Source organism: Sphaeramia orbicularis, chromosome 20 (genome assembly GCF_902148855.1).
Source record: "Sphaeramia orbicularis chromosome 20, fSphaOr1.1, whole genome shotgun sequence".
NCBI classification, from domain to species: Eukaryota; Metazoa; Chordata; class Actinopteri; order Kurtiformes; family Apogonidae; genus Sphaeramia; species Sphaeramia orbicularis.
In genome coordinates, this window is record NC_043976.1 from 19,241,722 (window position 1) to 19,261,091 (window position 19,370).

The 19,370-nt window shown below is 38.2% G+C and overlaps 2 protein-coding genes across 3 annotated transcripts; one reads left to right on the forward strand and one right to left on the reverse strand.

Annotated features, from left to right (window-relative positions):
• Positions 1-3,606: 3,606 nt before the first annotated feature.
• On the forward strand, positions 3,607-6,445 carry LOC115410932 (cystatin-B-like). 2 transcript variants are annotated; one of them, XR_003934151.1, is made up of 5 exons: positions 3,607-4,384; positions 5,243-5,284; positions 5,749-5,811; positions 5,914-6,019; positions 6,128-6,445. XR_003934151.1 is itself a non-coding variant. In XM_030122768.1 (5 exons), exons 2-5 carry the CDS (start codon positions 5,246-5,248, stop codon positions 6,254-6,256), a joined length of 333 nt encoding a protein of 110 aa, XP_029978628.1. In that variant the 5' UTR covers positions 3,607-4,384; positions 5,243-5,245; the 3' UTR covers positions 6,257-6,445. The 2 variants fall into 2 exon arrangements, 1 of the variants encoding a protein (XP_029978628.1); XM_030122768.1 differs by having other exon boundaries at positions 5,914-6,015.
• A 5,450-nt stretch (positions 6,446-11,895) lies between these two features.
• On the reverse strand, positions 11,896-13,551 carry LOC115411717 (cystatin-B-like). The gene is made up of 4 exons (XM_030123932.1): positions 13,513-13,551; positions 12,448-12,537; positions 12,251-12,352; positions 11,896-12,096 (listed from the first exon to the last, which is right to left on the reverse strand). Exons 1-4 carry the CDS (start codon positions 13,549-13,551, stop codon positions 11,968-11,970), a joined length of 360 nt encoding a protein of 119 aa, XP_029979792.1. The 3' UTR covers positions 11,896-11,967.
• Positions 13,552-19,370: the final 5,819 nt, after the last annotated feature.

Below are 19,370 nucleotides of genomic sequence, written 5' to 3' on the forward strand. Positions count from 1 at the left end.
TGTGGTTTTGTTGTGATTCTTGTAGCTCTTTTATCATGACTCTTGGTTTATACTTTATGGGTCCATTCCAGTTTTGGGTTATCTGACAAGCTGTATATGTGTGGTTTGATCAATAAGGAGGAAACAGACATTCAGTCATATTGGTGAATGGTGGAAACAATGAAAGACTATTTGGTAACACTTTACTTGAAGGTCTAGTTTACAATGCATTAAGTGCACATTCATAAGACATTATAATGCATTTACAATGCATTATAAAAGTCATTACAACAGTTTATCATCATGTAAAACAATTTATACCAAGGTTAATAAGGTATTATAAGTGTAGGCATAATGTATTACAAATTCAGCTTTCATAATGTTTTACACCTCCATACCGAAGTGACAACAGTGTTTGAAGGAAGAATCTCAAGTCCTGGGTTACATAACACATTATAACCATCATAACTCTAGCCAGTTATAAAGACACAGAGAACTGCTCTGACATGTAGTTTCTGGAACTGAATAATGCCTTATAAACATCAATAATAACTTACAGGATGACTTTAAGAGCTTTTAGTAAAGTGACAATACTGTATAAGGTTATTAGCAAATGTATGATATTATAACACAAGTATGATGACATATGAGCAGTATCTGCTGGCTCTGAGTAAAGTGTAAATCAAAAATTATACATCAAAGTGGTCTTAATAACTCTTTATTTTGCAAAAAAAACAAAAAAACAAAACATTAAAAGAACAGAGACAGTAAATAGAAGTGTTACATGCTGCTTTGTACATGAATAAAAAATAATGTGGCAGCTCTAAATCTTTGTTAATTCAAACACATACTTTTTTTTTTTTTTTTTTTGTTAATAAATATGAAATCCCTAAAATAGATGGGTATAGGGACCAGTGACAAAACCTAACAAAAGTTTCCCACCTAAAAAAAAAAATTCCTTCACACTGCTTTGGTATGGATGTATAAAACATTATGAAAGCTGAATTTATAATACATTAGGCCTACACTTATAATACTTTATTAACCTTGGTATAAGTTGTTTGACATGATCATAAACTGTTGTAATGACTTTTATAATGCATTATAAATGCATTATAATGTCTTATGAATGTGTGCTTAATGCATTATAAACTAGACCTTCAAGTAAAGTGTTACCGACTATTTTAATAGAATAAGACAAAAATATAATAGCATAATATGGTGATAAGAGTATATAATGTGTATGTAAGTGTAAGTATAAGTATCTCCCTTATCTCACTATCCAACCTGTGGCATGTTCAGCATGTGCACAACTGTAAATAGGATTTATAGCTTTCTTTGATTTGTCTTTATTTTTGATTTTGCTCTTTTTTGCCCTTGTGTGCTTTGTTTGTGCTCCACTCCTGCTGATGTAAATGTGGATTTTCCCCTTGTGGGACTATAAAGGAATATCTTATCTTATCTTATCTTACGTTACCTTACTTTACCTTACCTTACCACCTCCCCCTAGGAGGTTATGTTTTTGTCGGTGTTGGTTTGTCTGTTTGTCTGTCTGTCTGTCTGTTTGTGTGCAAGATAACTCAAAAAGTTATGGACAGATTTGGATGAAAATCTCAGGAAATGTTGATACTGGTACAAGGAACAAATGACTAAATTTTGGTGGTGATCGGGGGTGGGGGGGGTCACTGATCTGCCTTGGCAGAGGTCTGTGCTCTTCGAGTGCTTTTCTAGAAAAGACAGCGCAGACCTTTGCTAAGGCAGATCAGTGGCCCCCCCCACCCCACCCCCCCTGATCACCACCAAAATTTAATCATTTGTTCCTTGTGCCAGTATCAACATTTCCTGAAATTTTCATCCAAATCCGGCCCACTGATCTGCCTTGGCGGAGGTCTGTGCTCTCTGAGCGCTTCTAGTCTTATCTTTTTGTTTTTTAGTTTAGTTTAAGAATTTTATTTTTCTTATTTTACTAAAACATGGTTACACATACATAACACAAACACCAGGATCAGGGAATCACAATTTACATAGAAAAATAATAAATGAGTACAAATATAAATATGCATTCTCACACAGTGTAAGTGTGTATCTTATCTTAGTAAGACCTGCTTAAGCAGGTTTAAGCAGGTCGCATTTTTGAAGTTCAGATTCAGATATTTTTTATTCATGCACAAAGAAAGAAAAATATATTATACTTTCATATACATCTGTTTTAAACTGCTCGTGTATATATATTTTTCTTTCTCCGTGCATGAATAAAAAATATCTGGATCTGAATCTGATATTAAGCAGCAGAAAAGTCTTGGGTCAAAGTTTCATGTGTGAGAGTGTTGGTCACTCATTTGTCATCAGTTAGTCAGAGATTTCATTAATATGTTTTGAAACAGCTTCTTAAGAATTTCAGTGTTGTATTGTCAGAAGCTCCACCCAGTTGGTGAGGTGAACAATACAGATTTACGATAATCTAACATTCTTAAGAAACTGTCAATAATTCTCCAAATTTACCTTCACACTGTCTGCATGGTAGACACCTGACTTTTACTTTCTTGGCAGTTCTGAGTAGAAGTTTCTAAAGCAGATAGAGGAAAAAAGGTCTGGACTTCAGGCAGACCAGTTCAACACCTGCACTCTTCTTCTATGAATCCATGTTGTTGTAGTAAATTCATTGTGTGCTTTCATTCTGTCTTGCTGAAATATACAAGGTCTTCTCTGAAATAGATGTTGTGTGGATTCTCTAAAACCTGTATATACTCATAAGCACTGATGGTGTTTTCCAGATGTACAAGCTGCAGATTCCTCAGACACTAATGCACCCCCATATCATCAAAGATGCAGCTTTTGGAGTGAACACTGACACCAGGCTGGACGGTCCTTCTACTCTGTCATTTGGATGATAGTGTCAGTAGTTGAATGTATAAAACATTATGAAAGCTGAATTTATAATACATTAGGCCTACACTTATAATACTTTATTAACCTTGGTATAAGTTGTTTAACATGATCATAAACTGTTGTAATGACTTTTATAATGCATTATAAATGCATTATAATGTCTTTTGAATGTGTGCTTAATGCATTATAAACTAGACCTTCAAGTAAAGTGTTACCGACTATTTTAATAGAATAAGACAAAAATATAATAGCATAATATGGTGATAAGAGTATATAGTGTGTATGTAAGTGTGAGTATAAGTATCTCCCTTATCTCTCTATCCAACCTGTGGCATGTTCAGCATGTGCGCAGCTGTAAATAGGATTTATAGCTTTCTTTGATTTGTCTTTATTTTTGATTTTGCTCTTTTTTGCTCTTGTGTGCTTTGTTTGTGCTCCACTCCTGCTGATGTAAATGTGGATTTTCCCCCTGTGGGACTATAAAGGAATATTTTATCTTATCTTATCTTATCTCACATTACCTTACTTTACCTTACCACCTCCGCCAAGGAGGTTATGTTTTTGTCGGCGTTAATTTGTCTGTTTGTCTGTCTGTCTGTCTGTTTGTGTGCAAGATAACTCAAAAAGTTATGGACGGATTTGGATGAAAATCTCAGGAAATGTTGATACTGGCACAAGGAACAAATGATTAAATTTTGGTGGTGATCGGGGGTGGGGGGGTCACTGATTTGCCTTGGCGGAGGTCTGCACTCTTCGAGTGCTTTTCTAGAAAAGCAAATCTTTATCATATCTTTTTTTTATTTGTTTTTAAACAGCAGAAAAGTCTTGGATCAAAGGTTCATGTGTGAGAGTGTTGGTCACTCATTTGTAATCAGAGTCAGATATTTCGTTAATATGTTTTGAAACAGCTTCTTAAGAATTTCAGTGTTGTATTGTCAGCAGCTCCACCCAGTTGGTGAGGTGAACGATACAAATTTTTGATAACCTAACGTTCTTAAGAAACTGTTTCCTGTTTGAGTTTGAGCTAAGGAGCAAACTTCAAAGCAGTCCTTTTCTGACTCACCTTCTTCTAAATCTGTTGTCTATGCTTCAAGTATATTAGTCAATAATTCTCCAAATTTACCTTCACACTGTCTGCATGGTAGACACCTGACTGTTACTTTCTAGGCAGTTCTGAGTAGAAGTTTCTAAAGCGGATAGAGGAGAAAAGGTCTGGACTTCAGGCAGACCAGTTCAACACCTGCACTCTTCTTCTATGAATCCATGTTGTTGTAGTAAATTCATTGTGTGCTTTCATTCTGTCTTGCTGAAATATACAAGGTCTTCTCTGAAATAGATGTTGTGTGGATTCTCTAAAACCTGTATATACTCATAAGCACTGATGGTGTTTTCCAGATGTACAAGCTGCAGATTCCTCAGACACTAATGTACCCCCATACCATCAAAGATGCAGCTTTTGGAGTGAACACTGACACCAGGCTGGACGGTCCTTCTACTCTATCATTTGGACGACAGTGTCAGTAGTTTCCATAAAGAACTCCAAGTTTGGGTTCTTTTGTCCACAGAACAATTTTCTACTTTTCTTTTTTCAAATGAGCTTTGACTCAGAGAAGATGATGGCATTTTAAATCAGGTTCATATACGGTCGCGGGAAAAATTATTAGACCATCAAAAGTCATCAAAAACAACGGTTATGCAATCAAGTCCTAACTCCTGTGTGAATCATGTGACCAAAACAGACAGAAAAGAAAACATGGAATGTCTAAAAGCACTGTTTTTGGCAGTACAATGCCATAGCTATTGATGTAAGAACTGAAGTGATTTTGGTTATTATCAAGAAAACCATGGAAAATGAATAGATATCAGCTCTGACATTAAACTCTTTTGCTCTATTTTTCTTGTTATCATTATATTTGTCCAAACAAATGTACATTTAATTGTACCAGGCATTAAAATGAACAAGAAATTGAAGAAAACAAGGGTGGTCTAATAATTTTTTCTGTGTCTGTTTTGGCTTCTTCTTTATATGACAGAGTTTTAACATGCATTTGCGAGCTCACAAATGTCTCTGTATCTTACATCCAAAGACTTACAATGTGGCTGATATTAAAACAAATCTAATGTCATGTGAAAGATATCTTATCTTGAGAATGTTGGTCATGTAAAGCAGGAAACAGGTGACTGTTTTTATAATGAAATCCATACAGAGTCAGTTCTGTGGTTTATTTGCGTCTCCACCCAAAATGTGACAAACTTTCTGCTGGTAGGCGTGAATATGCAGTATTTATACAGGGGCACAAGATGAGCTTCAGAAAGGGAAGACTTGTAACCAAACTGTTGACTTCACTATTACCGTTCCTGTACATCATTGTAGGAGATGGCAGCACTCCCCATCACACATGGCGGCCCCGGCCCGGTAAGAGGAAAACATTATTTTTTTGTTTGTGTTAATTCAGTCTGTTTATCCCTGACAGACAGTTCACTGGTCTTCACCTCATGATTTTATCTTAAAGTCTTTAACTGAAGTAAAACAAAGTGTATTTAAAATGTATGTTTCATATGGAAACATGCATTTAGCTATTTGTTGTTAATGATTCCAATAATCATTTTTATTTTTGTTCTGATCGTTACTGCACCAGCAGATTTTATAAAGTTTTCATTAAGTTAAGTTTAGAAGTGGTAGTAAAGTTCTGGTTTTGGGTTAGAAATTATTAAAAAGTTTCACGACATCAAGAGGAGTTCCTCATTTTCCTTTTTTTCCCACATCAATGTAGGAATTTAATTAATTCTTAATTTTGCAAAAAAGTTTATTTATGTGAACATTTGATAGCTGAGCACTTGCATCTAAACTTCTCTGTCAACTTGACCTCATCCTAACAGGTGATTCCAGGATACGGTCCCATTGAGGAGGCCACAGAGGGATTTGTGATTCTTTGTCATCAGGTAAAAAAAAAAATAAACCATTGTTGTTTCTTTTATTCTTTTTGTCTTTGCTAAACAGTTTTTGGGTCTTCACTTCATGCTGTTTTTTGGTTTCATACACAGCTCAAGACCAGAGCCCAGGCAAAAGCACACAAGGTTTTTGATGACTTTGCGGCAATTTCTTACCGGGCTCAGATTGTAGCTGGAAAAAACTTCATATTCAAGGTAAGTAAAAGCCTCTGAATACCTGCAGAATTAACTGTGATATGGAAAAGAGTCTGTTTAAGGAAAAAGAATGGAAACACCAACTTAAATATATACTTACTCTTTCCTGTAGATTCTTGTTGGAGGAGAAAACTACATCCACGCGAAGGTCTTCTGGGCACTGCCCTGCTATGGAGGAGGAGTGGTGCTGGTTGATGTACAGGAGAACAAGACTAAAACTGACTCCATCGAACCTTTCTAATGTGGCCACAGTAAACTCATCAACACCTCTGGGTTTGAATACAGAGTGTTTTGCTTCTTTCACATCAATAAAATAAATAATTCTTAAAATCAGCATATTAATCAGATTAAAACATGGCTGTGGGTATGTGGTGTTGAGACCTTCATATTTTACCTCTCAGATTAAAACACATTTCAATGAAACATCAAATGTGGTTCTGTTGTGATTCTTGTAGCTTTTTTTTATCATGACTCTTGGTTTATACTTTATGGGTCCATTCCAGTTTTGGGTTATCTGACAAGCTGTATATGTGTGGTTTGATCAATAAGGAGGAAACAGACATTCAGTCATATTGGTGAATGGTGAAAACAATGAAAGACTATTTTAATAGAATAAGATTTATCTCTGATACTTTGTAATGCTGAGGTCAGACTACAACCAAAACCAAACAAGATCATCAAACTCACATACAGTATATTATTAAGCACAAGTAGTTTATTTATGTAAATAAGACAATACATGTTGAGAAGGAGATACAACACACTCATAACTTCTATTTTTATACAGTTTTTGTATTTTTCTTTTTAGACTTAACTTTATACATAACTTAAAAAGAGACAGTCAGTTAAACAAGAACAGATTTGGGCAAAAATAGGTAAATCAGTGAGATTTGAACAAACAAAATCATCAAAGTGTTTCATATGTTTTCATTTCTTTACTAAATTTCTAATTTACTACCAGTAGATTTGATGCAGTGATATTTATCAAATACACATCACGTCTGCCACCAGACATTAGTCTGGTTTTGTCTGTCTTGTGTGTTTTGTCTGTCATTTCCAGTTTTATTTTGTTAAGTTCTCCTCATGTGTCATGTCTGGTGTCTGTGCTTCCTTTCCCTAATCTGTGTCACCTGTGTGATTACCTGTCCCCGCCCTGATTTTTTCCACCTGTGTCTCATTGTCTTCCCTCCCTCTTGTGTATTTATGCCCTGTGTTTCCTCCTGTCTGTTGCCAGTTCGTATTTTCCTCGTGAGATACTTACCAGTGTTTTTGGATCCTGTCTGTCAGTCTGCCTGTGTATGACCCGGTTTGCCATCTCTGATTTTTGCCTGTTTGCCTAACCCTTGTCTGTGCCTCTGCCTCCAACGACTCAACGTGTGTTCGACCTGATCGCCTGTTTAACGGTACGTGAGCTAGCCTGATCCATATGTCCTGTTGCCTTTCCGTCTGCCTGCCCGTGTATGACCTGGTTCTGCCACTGACTTCCCTCTGCTTTTCCCTACGTAGTCGGATTCCCGACGGGCTTTACCGTTCCTGTGGGTTTTCGTCTCCGGTCCGTTTCACTAACTCTGAGAAGAACCCGAGACTCTGTGTTCTCAAGATTCTGTTCATTATCACTATCAGAGAACTGTCAGTTAACACTGTGTTTAATAAACACTGTGAACTTTTACGTCCGTCTCTGGGTCTTGCGTGTGGGTTCAGTTTACGTACTCAGTCCATCACAACACAGTCATTGATATCTTCTACATCCAAGAGTTCTGACATGAAATGTTAAATGGTTTTATGGCTGAGACACGTCAGATGAATACAGTCCACCTAATGCTCAACTCCAAATGTTGATACTAGTGCTGAGTGCTGTTCTACTGTCACCTATCAGTGTCATGTTGTTTCAGGTAACTAAGTACCAGCCAGTTCTACTCGACTACATTTGGTTGCACATCATGACAATGTTTTCAAGAAAATAAAGGTTTGTTTCTTCTAAAAATGAGATATGCATTGTTTAGCTCCTAGGAGAAAAATATTGATTGAGGAACTTGTATTCATAGGAATGAGAAAAACATTCAGGTTAATATGCAAAATACCAGCCAGTTCTACGCAACCACATTTGGTTGCACATCATTACCACGTTTTAATTTTCTTTTACCTTGTGACTGAAGTTCTTTTTAATCATCTACTGTATGATTTGACACGTGGAAAATATTGTACAATGCTAAGAATTACTCTGTAAAGTCATACTTTAAATATGCTTATGTTCATAATTTGACAATATTTTACATAATTTTATCTTTTATCATATACAGAAACATTCTCTTGTATCCAGCCTAGAAAATATCACTCAGAACTATGTGGAAGGTAAAGGTCAGCCGTCTTTATTATGCAGGAAGTGTGTAGGTAAATTTAGAGAATCATCATCTAAATACTACAAGCATGGACGACAGATTTAGTAGAAAATGTATGTTAGAGAAGGACTGGGTTGGAGTCTGTTCCTTAGCTTTGATTTACCTCTTTTGTCTGTGTGATTTAAGCCACACATGAAGTTTGGTCTAAAAAGAAGTATAAATGTAACAAAACAAAAAAAACACGAAACATGCAGCATCAATGAAATTTGATTGAACTGACTGGAATAATATATTGTCTATTTGTATTGTAAAAACTTAGACTATTTCCTGTTTGAGCTAATAAACTCCACCCCAGTCCTTTTCTGACTCATCTTCTACTAAATCTGTCATCTATGCTCTAGTATATTATTCGATGATTCTCCATATTTACCTACACACTGTCTACATGGCAAAGACACCTGAGTTTTACTTTCTAGGCAGTTCTGAGTCATAGTTTCTAAAGTGGATAGAAGAGAAAAGGTCTGGACTTCAGGCAGACCAGTTCAACACCGGCACTCTTCCTCTATGAATCCATGTTGTTGTAGTAAATTCATTGTGCGCTTTCGTTCTGTCTTGCTGAAATATACAAGGTCTTCTCTGAAACAGACGTTGTGTGGGTTCTCTAAAACCTGTATATACTCATAAGCACTGATGCTGCCCATTCCTCAGACACTAATGCACCCCCATACCATCAAAGATGCAGCTTTTGGAGTGATCACTGATATCAGCTTCTACTCTTTCATTTGGACGATAGCGTCAGTAGTTTCCATAAAGAATTCCAAGTTTGCGTTCTTTTGTCTCCAAAACAATTTTCCACTTTTCCATTTTCAAATGAGTTTTGACTCACAGAAGATGGTGGCGTTTTAGATCATGTTCATATATGTCTTCTTCTTTACATGACGGAGTTTTAACTTCCATTTGCGAGCTGACTGTCTCTTTGCAGGACAGCACTCAGCACAGATATTAAAGATACAACCTGTGGGTACTGTGTATAATCTGCATTCAAGTGTAGTTTAAAAATGTTTTCAGTCATTTAGAAGTGACGTGATTCCTGTTTAGGGTGCAAAAATTGCACTGCAGGCTCTCTGTTTACCATAATACACTCTCTAAATCCAATACAAGAGATAGGAGAGCCTCGGGGTGGGGGAAATCTGCACCAAAGAACCACCCACAGGAGTGAAAGTCGCATCCCAGAATCCAGAATCAAAACCTTCCGCAGAAATGAAATATCACAGAAGATCATCTAAACCAGGGTTAGCCACATTTTTTCAGCCTGTGAGCTACTTTTAACCCTTTCATGCATGAACTGTAAGAACCTTAGTCAAGATTTTTTTCTTCAGTCTTTTTATTACTCTGTAGGCATGAAAAAACCAATGTGATCAAGTTTTTTTTTTCCTCTGGAGTTACAAAAATATCCATACATTTAATTTTTGAAGTAAAGAAACATGTTTAAAACTCAATATCAGAAAGTGATATGAAAACAATGAAATAAAAACATTTTTATGCTACTAATCTGATGTCTTCTCACATTTTAACATATTCTAATGCTAGTAATTACTCACTTCATGGAGATAATATGCAAAAAAAACTTCTTGTCTAACAAATAATTGATTTACACTTAAACATGTTACTGCAGATCAGGTTTATCATGAACAGCAAAGTTACAGTAATGGTCTGAATGTCAGTGTATGGGATGGTGCGTAAGTGTTCACTGTTTTGGCTGATATGGAACTTAAACATCAAAACCCATGAATATACAAGAGAACAGTTGTAGAATAGCTGTCCACTGGAGTGGCCTATGCATGAAAGGGTTAAAATGAGCAAGACTAAATGATGTACATCCACTATATATTAGTATAAATCAGCCGACAGCTCAGTAATACTACTGGCCATTGCACCAATAGCTGGGTAGCTCAGTGGGAATCACTAATCACTACAATGCAGGAGATCAGGGTTCAAATTCTGGTAGGAGTGATAACAAAAATTCTGCCATTTAGCCCACAGGATAACTTGCAGTTTATGCTATGCAATCTACCCCCACTACATTCATCCCTAGTCTACATGCATTATCCATAATATCAGCGGAAAAAACACTTGTCAGTGGCATGCCTGACTTTACCAATAAAGCCATGGAAAAATGTTCATGTTTGAAGGATAGATGGGTGAAATTTACACACAAAAAATAAATGACTGAAAAGACATAGTGTACATTTTTTATTTTAATTCAATTGAACATTTTAAAATAGTGGTGCATGTGTTTTGGCATATCCGAGTGGTGCTATGTGATTATCCATCCATCCATCCATTATCCTCCGCTTATCCGGGGCTGGGTCGCGGGGGCAACAGTCTAAGCAGGGATGCCCAGACTTCCCTCTCCCCAGACACATCCTCCAGCTCTTCCAGGGGGACCCCGAGGCGTTCCCAGGCCAGCCGAGAGACATAGTCTCTCCAATGTGTCCTAGGTCTTCCCCGAGGTCTCCTCCCGGCGGGACATGCCCGGAACACCTCCCAAGGGAGGCGTCCAGGAGGCATCCGAAACAGATGCCCAAATCACCACAGATGCCCGAGCCACCTCAGCTGGCCCTATGTGATTACAGTGCGTCCAAAAACTGACTTGAATATTGCATCCTACCAAAAAATAATTTCAACAGCTGCCACTTTGTAGGAGATAAGTCTTATTCTATTAAAATAGTCTTTCATTGTTTCCACCTTCCACCAAAATGATTGAGGGTCCTTTTCTTTTTAATTGATCAAACCACACATATACAGCTTGGCAAGTAACCCAAAAACTGGAATGGACCTATAAAGTACAAACCAGGAATCATGATAAAAAGCTACAGCTGCGTCAAGAATCACGACAAAACCATGTTTGATGCTTCATTAAAATGTGTTTTAATCTGAAAAGCAAGATATGAAGGTCTCAACACCATATACCCACAGCCATGTTTAATATGATTAATATGCCCATTTTAAAGAATTATTAAGAATTTTTAAAGAATTAGCATGAAAGAATTTAAAAGGAGGTACAAAGACACAATTTTTCCGAGGTACAGGGATGAGGGAGGTGTTGAGTATCACTGGGTGTTATAAGGATGGACAAGTATGTGTATGTGCATGTGTATGTGTATGTATGTACAGGTGTGTATGTGTGTGTGTGTATATATATTATATATGTATGTATGTATGTATGTATGTATGTATATGTATATGTATATGTGTATTAAAAATGTGTATTAAATTATTTAATAATAAGTATCAGTCATATTATAGTATATAGTATAGATATGATCAGACTAGTAAGGTTATTATTGTTATTAATTATGTAAGGAGAAGGGGTGGGAGTTTATAAACCGTATGTCTTCTCACTCCTTTTCGAATATGTCTTTTGTCTTATGACTTATGTTTATGTGTTTTGTTTATTTATTTTCTTCTGTTTTGACATTCATATTCAAAATAAATACATCAATCAATCAGTCAATATATCAATCAATCAATCATTTCTTTAATTGATGTGACAGAAACAAAACACTCTGTATAAAAACCCAGAGGTGCAGGTAGGTTTACTGTGGCCACATTAGAAAGGTACAATGGGGTCAGTTTTACTCTTGTTCTCCTGTGCACCCATCACCGTCACCCCTCCTCCATTGCAGGGCAGTGCCCAGAAGACAGACATGTGGACGTAGTTTTCCCCTCCAGCATGGATCTACAGGAAAGAGTAAGTATATATTTAAAATGATGAACAACGTAGTGTTTCCACTCTTTTTTTCCTCTTAACAGACTCATCTCAATGTCACAAGTAGTTCTACAGGTATTCAGAGGCATACAAACATTTTAATAAACAGTTCATATTCACTTACCTTGAATATGAAGTTTGTTCCAGCTACAATCTGAGACCGGTAAGAAATGGCAGTAAAGTACTCATATTTCTTGTTCAGTATACCTTCAGCGCTGCTCTTAAGCTGTGTATGAAACCAAAAACAGCATGAAGTGAAAACCCAGGTATGTTTGTCAATGATGAAAAGGCTGAAAGGAATAATAATGGTTTGTTTCTCACCTGGTAACAAAGAACCACAAATCCCTGAGTGGCCACTTCAGTGGGACCAAATCCTCCACAGAAAACCTGTAGTGATGAGAGACAGTAAAGATAACAGTGAAGTCAGCTGTTGGATGGAAGTGCACAGGTTGTTAAATAATCATATAAGCACAGATTATTTGTGTTCTCTGTGAAGATGCTATGTCCATCTTATCATTAGATCAACTTGACAACTTGAACTGGAACATTATCTTGTCACCGTATTGGATTTCTTTTTTTTTTTTTTTTCAATTTCTGTGTTTTATTTGTTCAGGTTTTTAGTGAGAGATGCAGAACCACTTCACACCTTCAATAGTGAAATGAGGCTCTGTTCAATGAGTTTCTGACTGATAATTGATTGTCATCTTTCCTTTGTACTCACTTCATTATGAGGGCTGGGCAAACACTGATCAGTCAGTCAGTCAGTCAGTCAGTAAGTCAGTCAGACAGACAGACAGACAGATAGTCATAGAAACTGCCGTCATTGTTTGCTCATTTTTACAAATAAAACTTAATGTGTATTAATATATAGCATTTGAAGTCTTTTTATGCTCATATATTGGCCCTTGTCGAGGTTTACCAGCCATAGCCCAGGAGTGTGTTGCATCATGGGCTTCAGCCTGAAATACAACATAAGTGCTTGTTCTATGTCAAGTTTAAATGCAAAACAAATAAGCTGTAAGTGTAGAATTACAGAATTACAAATGCAAGAATTACTTGAATTCTTGGAAAATCTTTGCCCACCCTGTGCAGTGAGACTTTGTTCAGCTTTTTTATTTAATCATAACCCAAAACTGAAACTGCACTACAACATATAAACCTAATTTCCTGAAAAAGAACTGCTCCTGCATCAAAAATCAGAACAAAAATAGAAAATAAATGCTATGCTCGTAAAGAAAAAAGTAAATAATAAAAATAATCTTTTAATGTAAGTCTTTGAGTTATTAAGCATAAATACATGTATTCTTAAATATGAAAAACTACAGATTTATTCAATACATAACTGAGGCTAAATAGACTGAAAAAAAAGAGTTGTTTTCCTCTTACCTTATCAGGGCTACCACGGTGTCCAGGATTTTTAGCCATCTCCTATGACGTCTCTGATGTCGTGTAGGAGCGTTAATAGTGAAATCAACAGTTTGGTTAAAAGTGCAAATCCATGCGTATAAATACTGTGCAATCACACCTACCAGCGGAGTGTTACTCCCATTTCAGGTGGAGCTACATGTGAACCACACAGCTATGCACTGATTTTTTTCAAGACTTTTCAAATCACACACGGGAAAAAAACTTGCAAGTGTTTGGCTGTAAGAAACAGAGGTAGTGGTGAGCTTCCTGTGACCACATTTGAAAGATCTGATGGGGTCACAAGGACACAGGTTTACGTATGGACAGTAGGGACTAGTATTTTGGATGGACACTTAATATTTCAAGAACTCATTTGTACATTGTTGAACTGTTTTCACTTCCAATAGCATCAATGACAGGTAAAATCAGAGGTGAGAGGCTCATTGTTTTAAAATGAAGCCTTCCAGCTAACAGTAGCCTTTCACTGATGAATACAATATTAACTGGTGTTACTTAACCAGTTAGCTATTAAAATAATCCTGGTTACAGTCAGGAGTAAACAGTAAAGTAGGTGGAAATATGAAATTAAAAGATACATTTCAGCCTATGAATCCCATGAAAATGTCACTATTAATAAATTATTTTTATGAAACTGAGCAGCTGATGAGGAAATGAGTTCATAATTTGCATATACTATTCAGGGGCAGCACAGTGGTGCAGTGGTACAGTAACATGGTTCACAGTTCACTTCCCAGTTGGACCAGTGTCTGTTTGTGGGAGTTTGCATGTTCTCTCTGTGTCATGCGAGTTTCCTTCACGTCCTCTGGTTTCCCACTCTATCCAAACATGTATGCTAGGATATTTCTCCTGTCATTGCCTTCCCTGATCTATGCCAGTACCTTGACCAAGGTGTAAAATGTGTGAAAAGGAAAAGGAAGCTATATGTGATTCAACAAGTCTTCAGGGGAAAAATCATAGGAAGTAATGCTTCTAGGACCCAAGAAAAGAGTTTGCTTGAGGTGCTCTTAGGAAAAGGGATTCATGAAGTAGAGAAACAGGAAGAAAACTCCAAGGCACTCTCTTAAAGCATTAAAATGCCTTTATTCTCATGGCATAGTCATGTGTAGATCGCGTTTTGGCTTCAAGCTGTCATCAGGAAGTCAAACTTCATTTGACTTAAGGAGAATTTTGTGTGTGTGAGTCAATAACCAGTGATGAACTTGAAGTTTCCTCATACTTTCACTGTTTGACATGTTAAACTATGAGGAAACTGGTAAAGTAACTATGAGGGAACCAGTAAAGTAACTATGAGGGAAATGGTAAAGTTTCCTCATAGCTATAGATCTTGTTCCTATTTGGATAGTTTCCTCATAGCAGCAAAATAAATCAAAAAATACGTTGTTGCTGTCTGAACACAATGCAAAGCTGAAATAACATGTATGGTATGTGTACTGTGACTACAAGTACATGTTGACGTGTGAGAATTTCATTAACTGAATTGTGAACTTTTCACTAAAACTAGGCTTCTTGAAGCAGCCACACCAGTACACACAGGGACTGATTTTTGTGATAATTATTTTATAGTGGTGCAGATTTTCTCTACTGACACTTGATGCTTTGCTGCTATGCTCTTCCCTCTGTTTGTATTTTTCTGCCAATATTCTTATTTTTCTCTGCAAGAAATTCATGGGCATCAGCTCCTGGATACTTAATCACCAAGACTACATTTTGTTGGAATCGAACCCAAGACCTTCTTGCTGTAAGGAACAAGTGCTGTCCACTGCACCACCGTGTCACCCCAACACCATTCAATGAGGATGGGACCTTTCTGTGTGGAGTTTCCATGACTTCCCCGTGTCTGCGTGGCTACTCCAGATTCTTCCCACCATCCAAAGACATGCAGTGATAGGTTAATTGGTTAATCTAAATTGCCCATAGGTATGAATGTGAGAGGGATTGTTTGTCTCTATATGTCAGTTCTAAGATTAACTGCTGACATATCTAGGGTGTACCCCGCCTTCGCCCATAAGTAGCTGGGATAGGCTCCAGTGACCCCTGTGACCCTAGTGAGGATAAAGCGGGTTCAGAAAATGAATGAACTACATTTTGTGGTAGATTTGTTTGGATTTTTTATAATCTCATCAGTGTCACGTCAGCATGGCCTACAAAAGACAGAAGCCTAATCTACAGCAACTCACAAGCCGAAGCTAACTAACTGCATAACACCACCACCCCCCCCCCCCCCCCCCATCTACAAGTGATTATCACAAACCTCTGCAGAAGATCACCACACTGGAAATAAAGATTCAACAGCTAGAGGTGAATGTGGAAGTGAACAGATTGTGTGGAAATGATACTTTACCACTGACAAAACACAGCGGACAAGATCTTGCTAACACACAGCTAATTAGTACAGACATAACTGGGAAGGAACAGGAGGACAGATAATTCTCTCACTGAGAATCCTCCCTGAAATGCTCTTTGTGCAAAACCAAAGAGTAAATCATCACACAGAGAGGGGAGTACGAGTAACAGGCAGAGCCCAGTCTGCTGAGATTAACGACGTGACCGGCTGGCCTGCACTGCCATCCAGACCCACTAGCTCCTCAACCCACCATCCCAGTAAGATGCAGTCATGACCAGTTGTCAAAAGAAAAACCAACAAGCCTATTCCTCAACAACCAGACATGCAACTACAGAACAGATCAACTTCAACTTTATTTATCCTTAGGAAAGGAAATTCAATGTGTAGCAGGGGTCATAAACACATGAGCATGTACACAAAAACACATTAACAGACAAACCACTTCCAGATGCCACCACAATAAAATAACACAATACAGGACAATACACAATGGAGCCACTCCCTTCCCAACACAAATGAAAAAGGTCCAATAGGGCAGTACACAAGTTAATTGCCATAATTGCCATGAGCCATTATGGCAATTCCGTTGCTACAGGATTCTGGCTCTACATCTGATGACCTGGATGAAATCTCCGTACACAACAGGGTAAGACCAAAGAACAATTCAGAAAGTAAAAGGTGACAGGGAAAGCAAACAGCTGGGGCTCAGACTGATTGTTGATGACTTTGTTGTGAAAGATGTGAGAAACATGTGTGGCAAACACACAAAGGTTCTGTGCTTTCCCAAGGATATAGTATCAGATGTGAGACAAAATTATGCAAATCCTGGATGTGCATCCAACTGTGGAAAACCTCATACATGATGGATCAAATGCTGTTGTGAAACCATAATCTGAGGTGCTGAAACAGGACTTTACTGAACTGTTGGATACGATCAGCTGTCTGGGAGCCCGAATATTCATCAGTAGCCCTCTCCACTGATTTAGTAGACTGCTTAGCTTTAGCATATGGCTGTCAACTGCATGTAACACACATTCAGTTCATTTCATAGATAATTTCAATGTCTTCTGGGACTGCAGAAACTTTTTTTCCCCCCAAAGTTTAATTGAATTTTTATATTCAGTATAGCAATCATAACTGTACAATTGAATGTACATAAAATATAACAGTTATGTACACCCTGTTAGGACTGGAAGTACAATGTCTGGACCCAAAAGCACGACCTGCAGACCAAAATACAATGGAGTTGTGTTTATTAAACACAGACAGGGAATACAGTTCACATAAAAAGATTTCGGGTGAGTCCTCAGTGAATCGTCCTCACGGATTCATCACGACGTCCGAACCCAAATGAGGAAGCCCACGGCCCGGGTCGGGAGCACACGAGGGGAACCCGACTAGGGAAAAACAGAGGAGCGTCAGGGGACAGACCAGGTCAAACACAGAGAGGCTAGCAGACAGGCAACAGTACACTGAGGAATAGGCAGAATCACATACCATAAATCCGGGCAAAAAGGTCGAACACGGGAGTGGCTGGAGAGGCTGAAGTACAGACAGGGGGTCAGGCAAAACTCAGGAGTCGAGGAACAATCCGGGTCGAGAACAGACAGACAGGCAAGCAAACAAACAAACAGGATCTGAAGAAACGCTGGTAAGTAGACACACCAAAAGGGCGAATACAAACTGGCAACGAACAGGGGAAAACACAGGGCTTAAATACACAAAAGGGAGGGAAGACAATGAGACACAGGTGGAACAAATCAGGGCGGGGGCAGGTAATCAGCACAGGTGACACAATCAGGGAAGGGAAGCAAAGACACCAGACATGACACAAGAGGAGAACTTAACAAAATAAAACAGGAAATAACAGACAAGACAGACAAAACAAGCAAAAGTCCGGGGACTGATATGACACACCCACTCTACTCCCAGCCATGATGCACCTCATACTCCCAACAAAATATATAAATATACACATCCAAACTGAATATATATATATATATATATATATATATATATATATATATATACATATATATATCTCCTTAGTTAGAATGACAAATTGTTTGTGTCCATCTTTTTAATATATAATAAGACAGGCTGCCACATTGCATAGAATTTGGCTGCATTGCCTCTTGTGGTATATCTTATTTTCTCTAATGTCAGATAGTTCATAAATTGTTTAATCCAAAGGCTGAATGTCGGTGGATTTCTGTTTTTCCATTTAAGTAGAATGAGTCGATGAGCTGTTAAAGTTGTGAAGGCAATGATGTTCTTAAAATTGTTGAGGTGTGTATTCTGTGGACTCACTCCAAATATTGCAGTGAGTACATGACATTCTATAGGGGTTTCAAAGAACTCTGAAAATAAATTATTTATTGGTTGCCAGAAATTGCTGTTTGTTGCAAAGGTAAAACGTGTGTGAAGGATTTCCTGGTTCCTGGTGACATCTGTCACATTTAGAGTCAGTAGTCAACCACAGGCATTTTTTAAGACAGATGGATTCTGGTTGAACAGGTCAGGAGTGAGGCTGTTCACTTTGAACCTGTTTTGTTTTCTGAATAGACACTCTTTTACCTCAGACAAGGATAATGGCAGAACCTAGGAGAAACCTTGTGATAAGACCACCTCAGCCTCATCCTGAAGACGAAGCTTCAAAATCTCCTGGACCACAGAAGTTTCAGGACCCCCCCCCTTCATCTCATCATGCCCCACCCAGGTCACCCTCCTGGAACCACCAGGATGATGGACCTTCTTCATCCCCTCAGACCCCTAAAAGGTCCCCTCTCTCCCTTTCCCCCTCCTCCCCCCACATGAATTTCACTAAGGAGATGATGGCAAGGGTCAACATTGGTCTAAAATCCACCCCCCAGACCAAGACTTTTTTTGTTCTCCATAAACCCCCTACCAGAGCAGTCAAAGGAAGGGCACCCAGCCTGGCCCCCTCCTGTCTATGTTCTGTCTCCTGCAAGGATAACGACAATTATGATTTTTCCCATCACAGACTGGGACCCTGCTCGTCATCAGAAGATTTCATCATTCCTGTGCTGTTAAGTAACCGAAGGAAAAATGTGGCTGTAATGCTTTCAGCACAGACCCAGAACCCAAATGCAGAACGCAGAGACGGATGTAAAAGTTTACAGGGTTTATTGAATACAATTAGGATGATAATGATAATGAACAGGATCTTGAGGACAGCGGGCAAGGAAGTCCTCGTCTGAACCGTCCTCCGGGTTTCGGACGCGAACCCACGGTTCGGCACCGGATCTAATGCCGGATCACCGACTAGGGGAAAGCAGAGGGAGGTCAGGGACGGAAACAGGTCATGCACAGGGAGGCAATCAGACAGGCGACAGGACATAGGGAAAAGGCAAACTCACGTACCGAATAATCAGGCGAAGGCGTCAAAAAACCAGGAAGGCAGATGGAGGCTGACAAAAACCGACAGGGAGCAGGCAAAAGACAGGCAAAC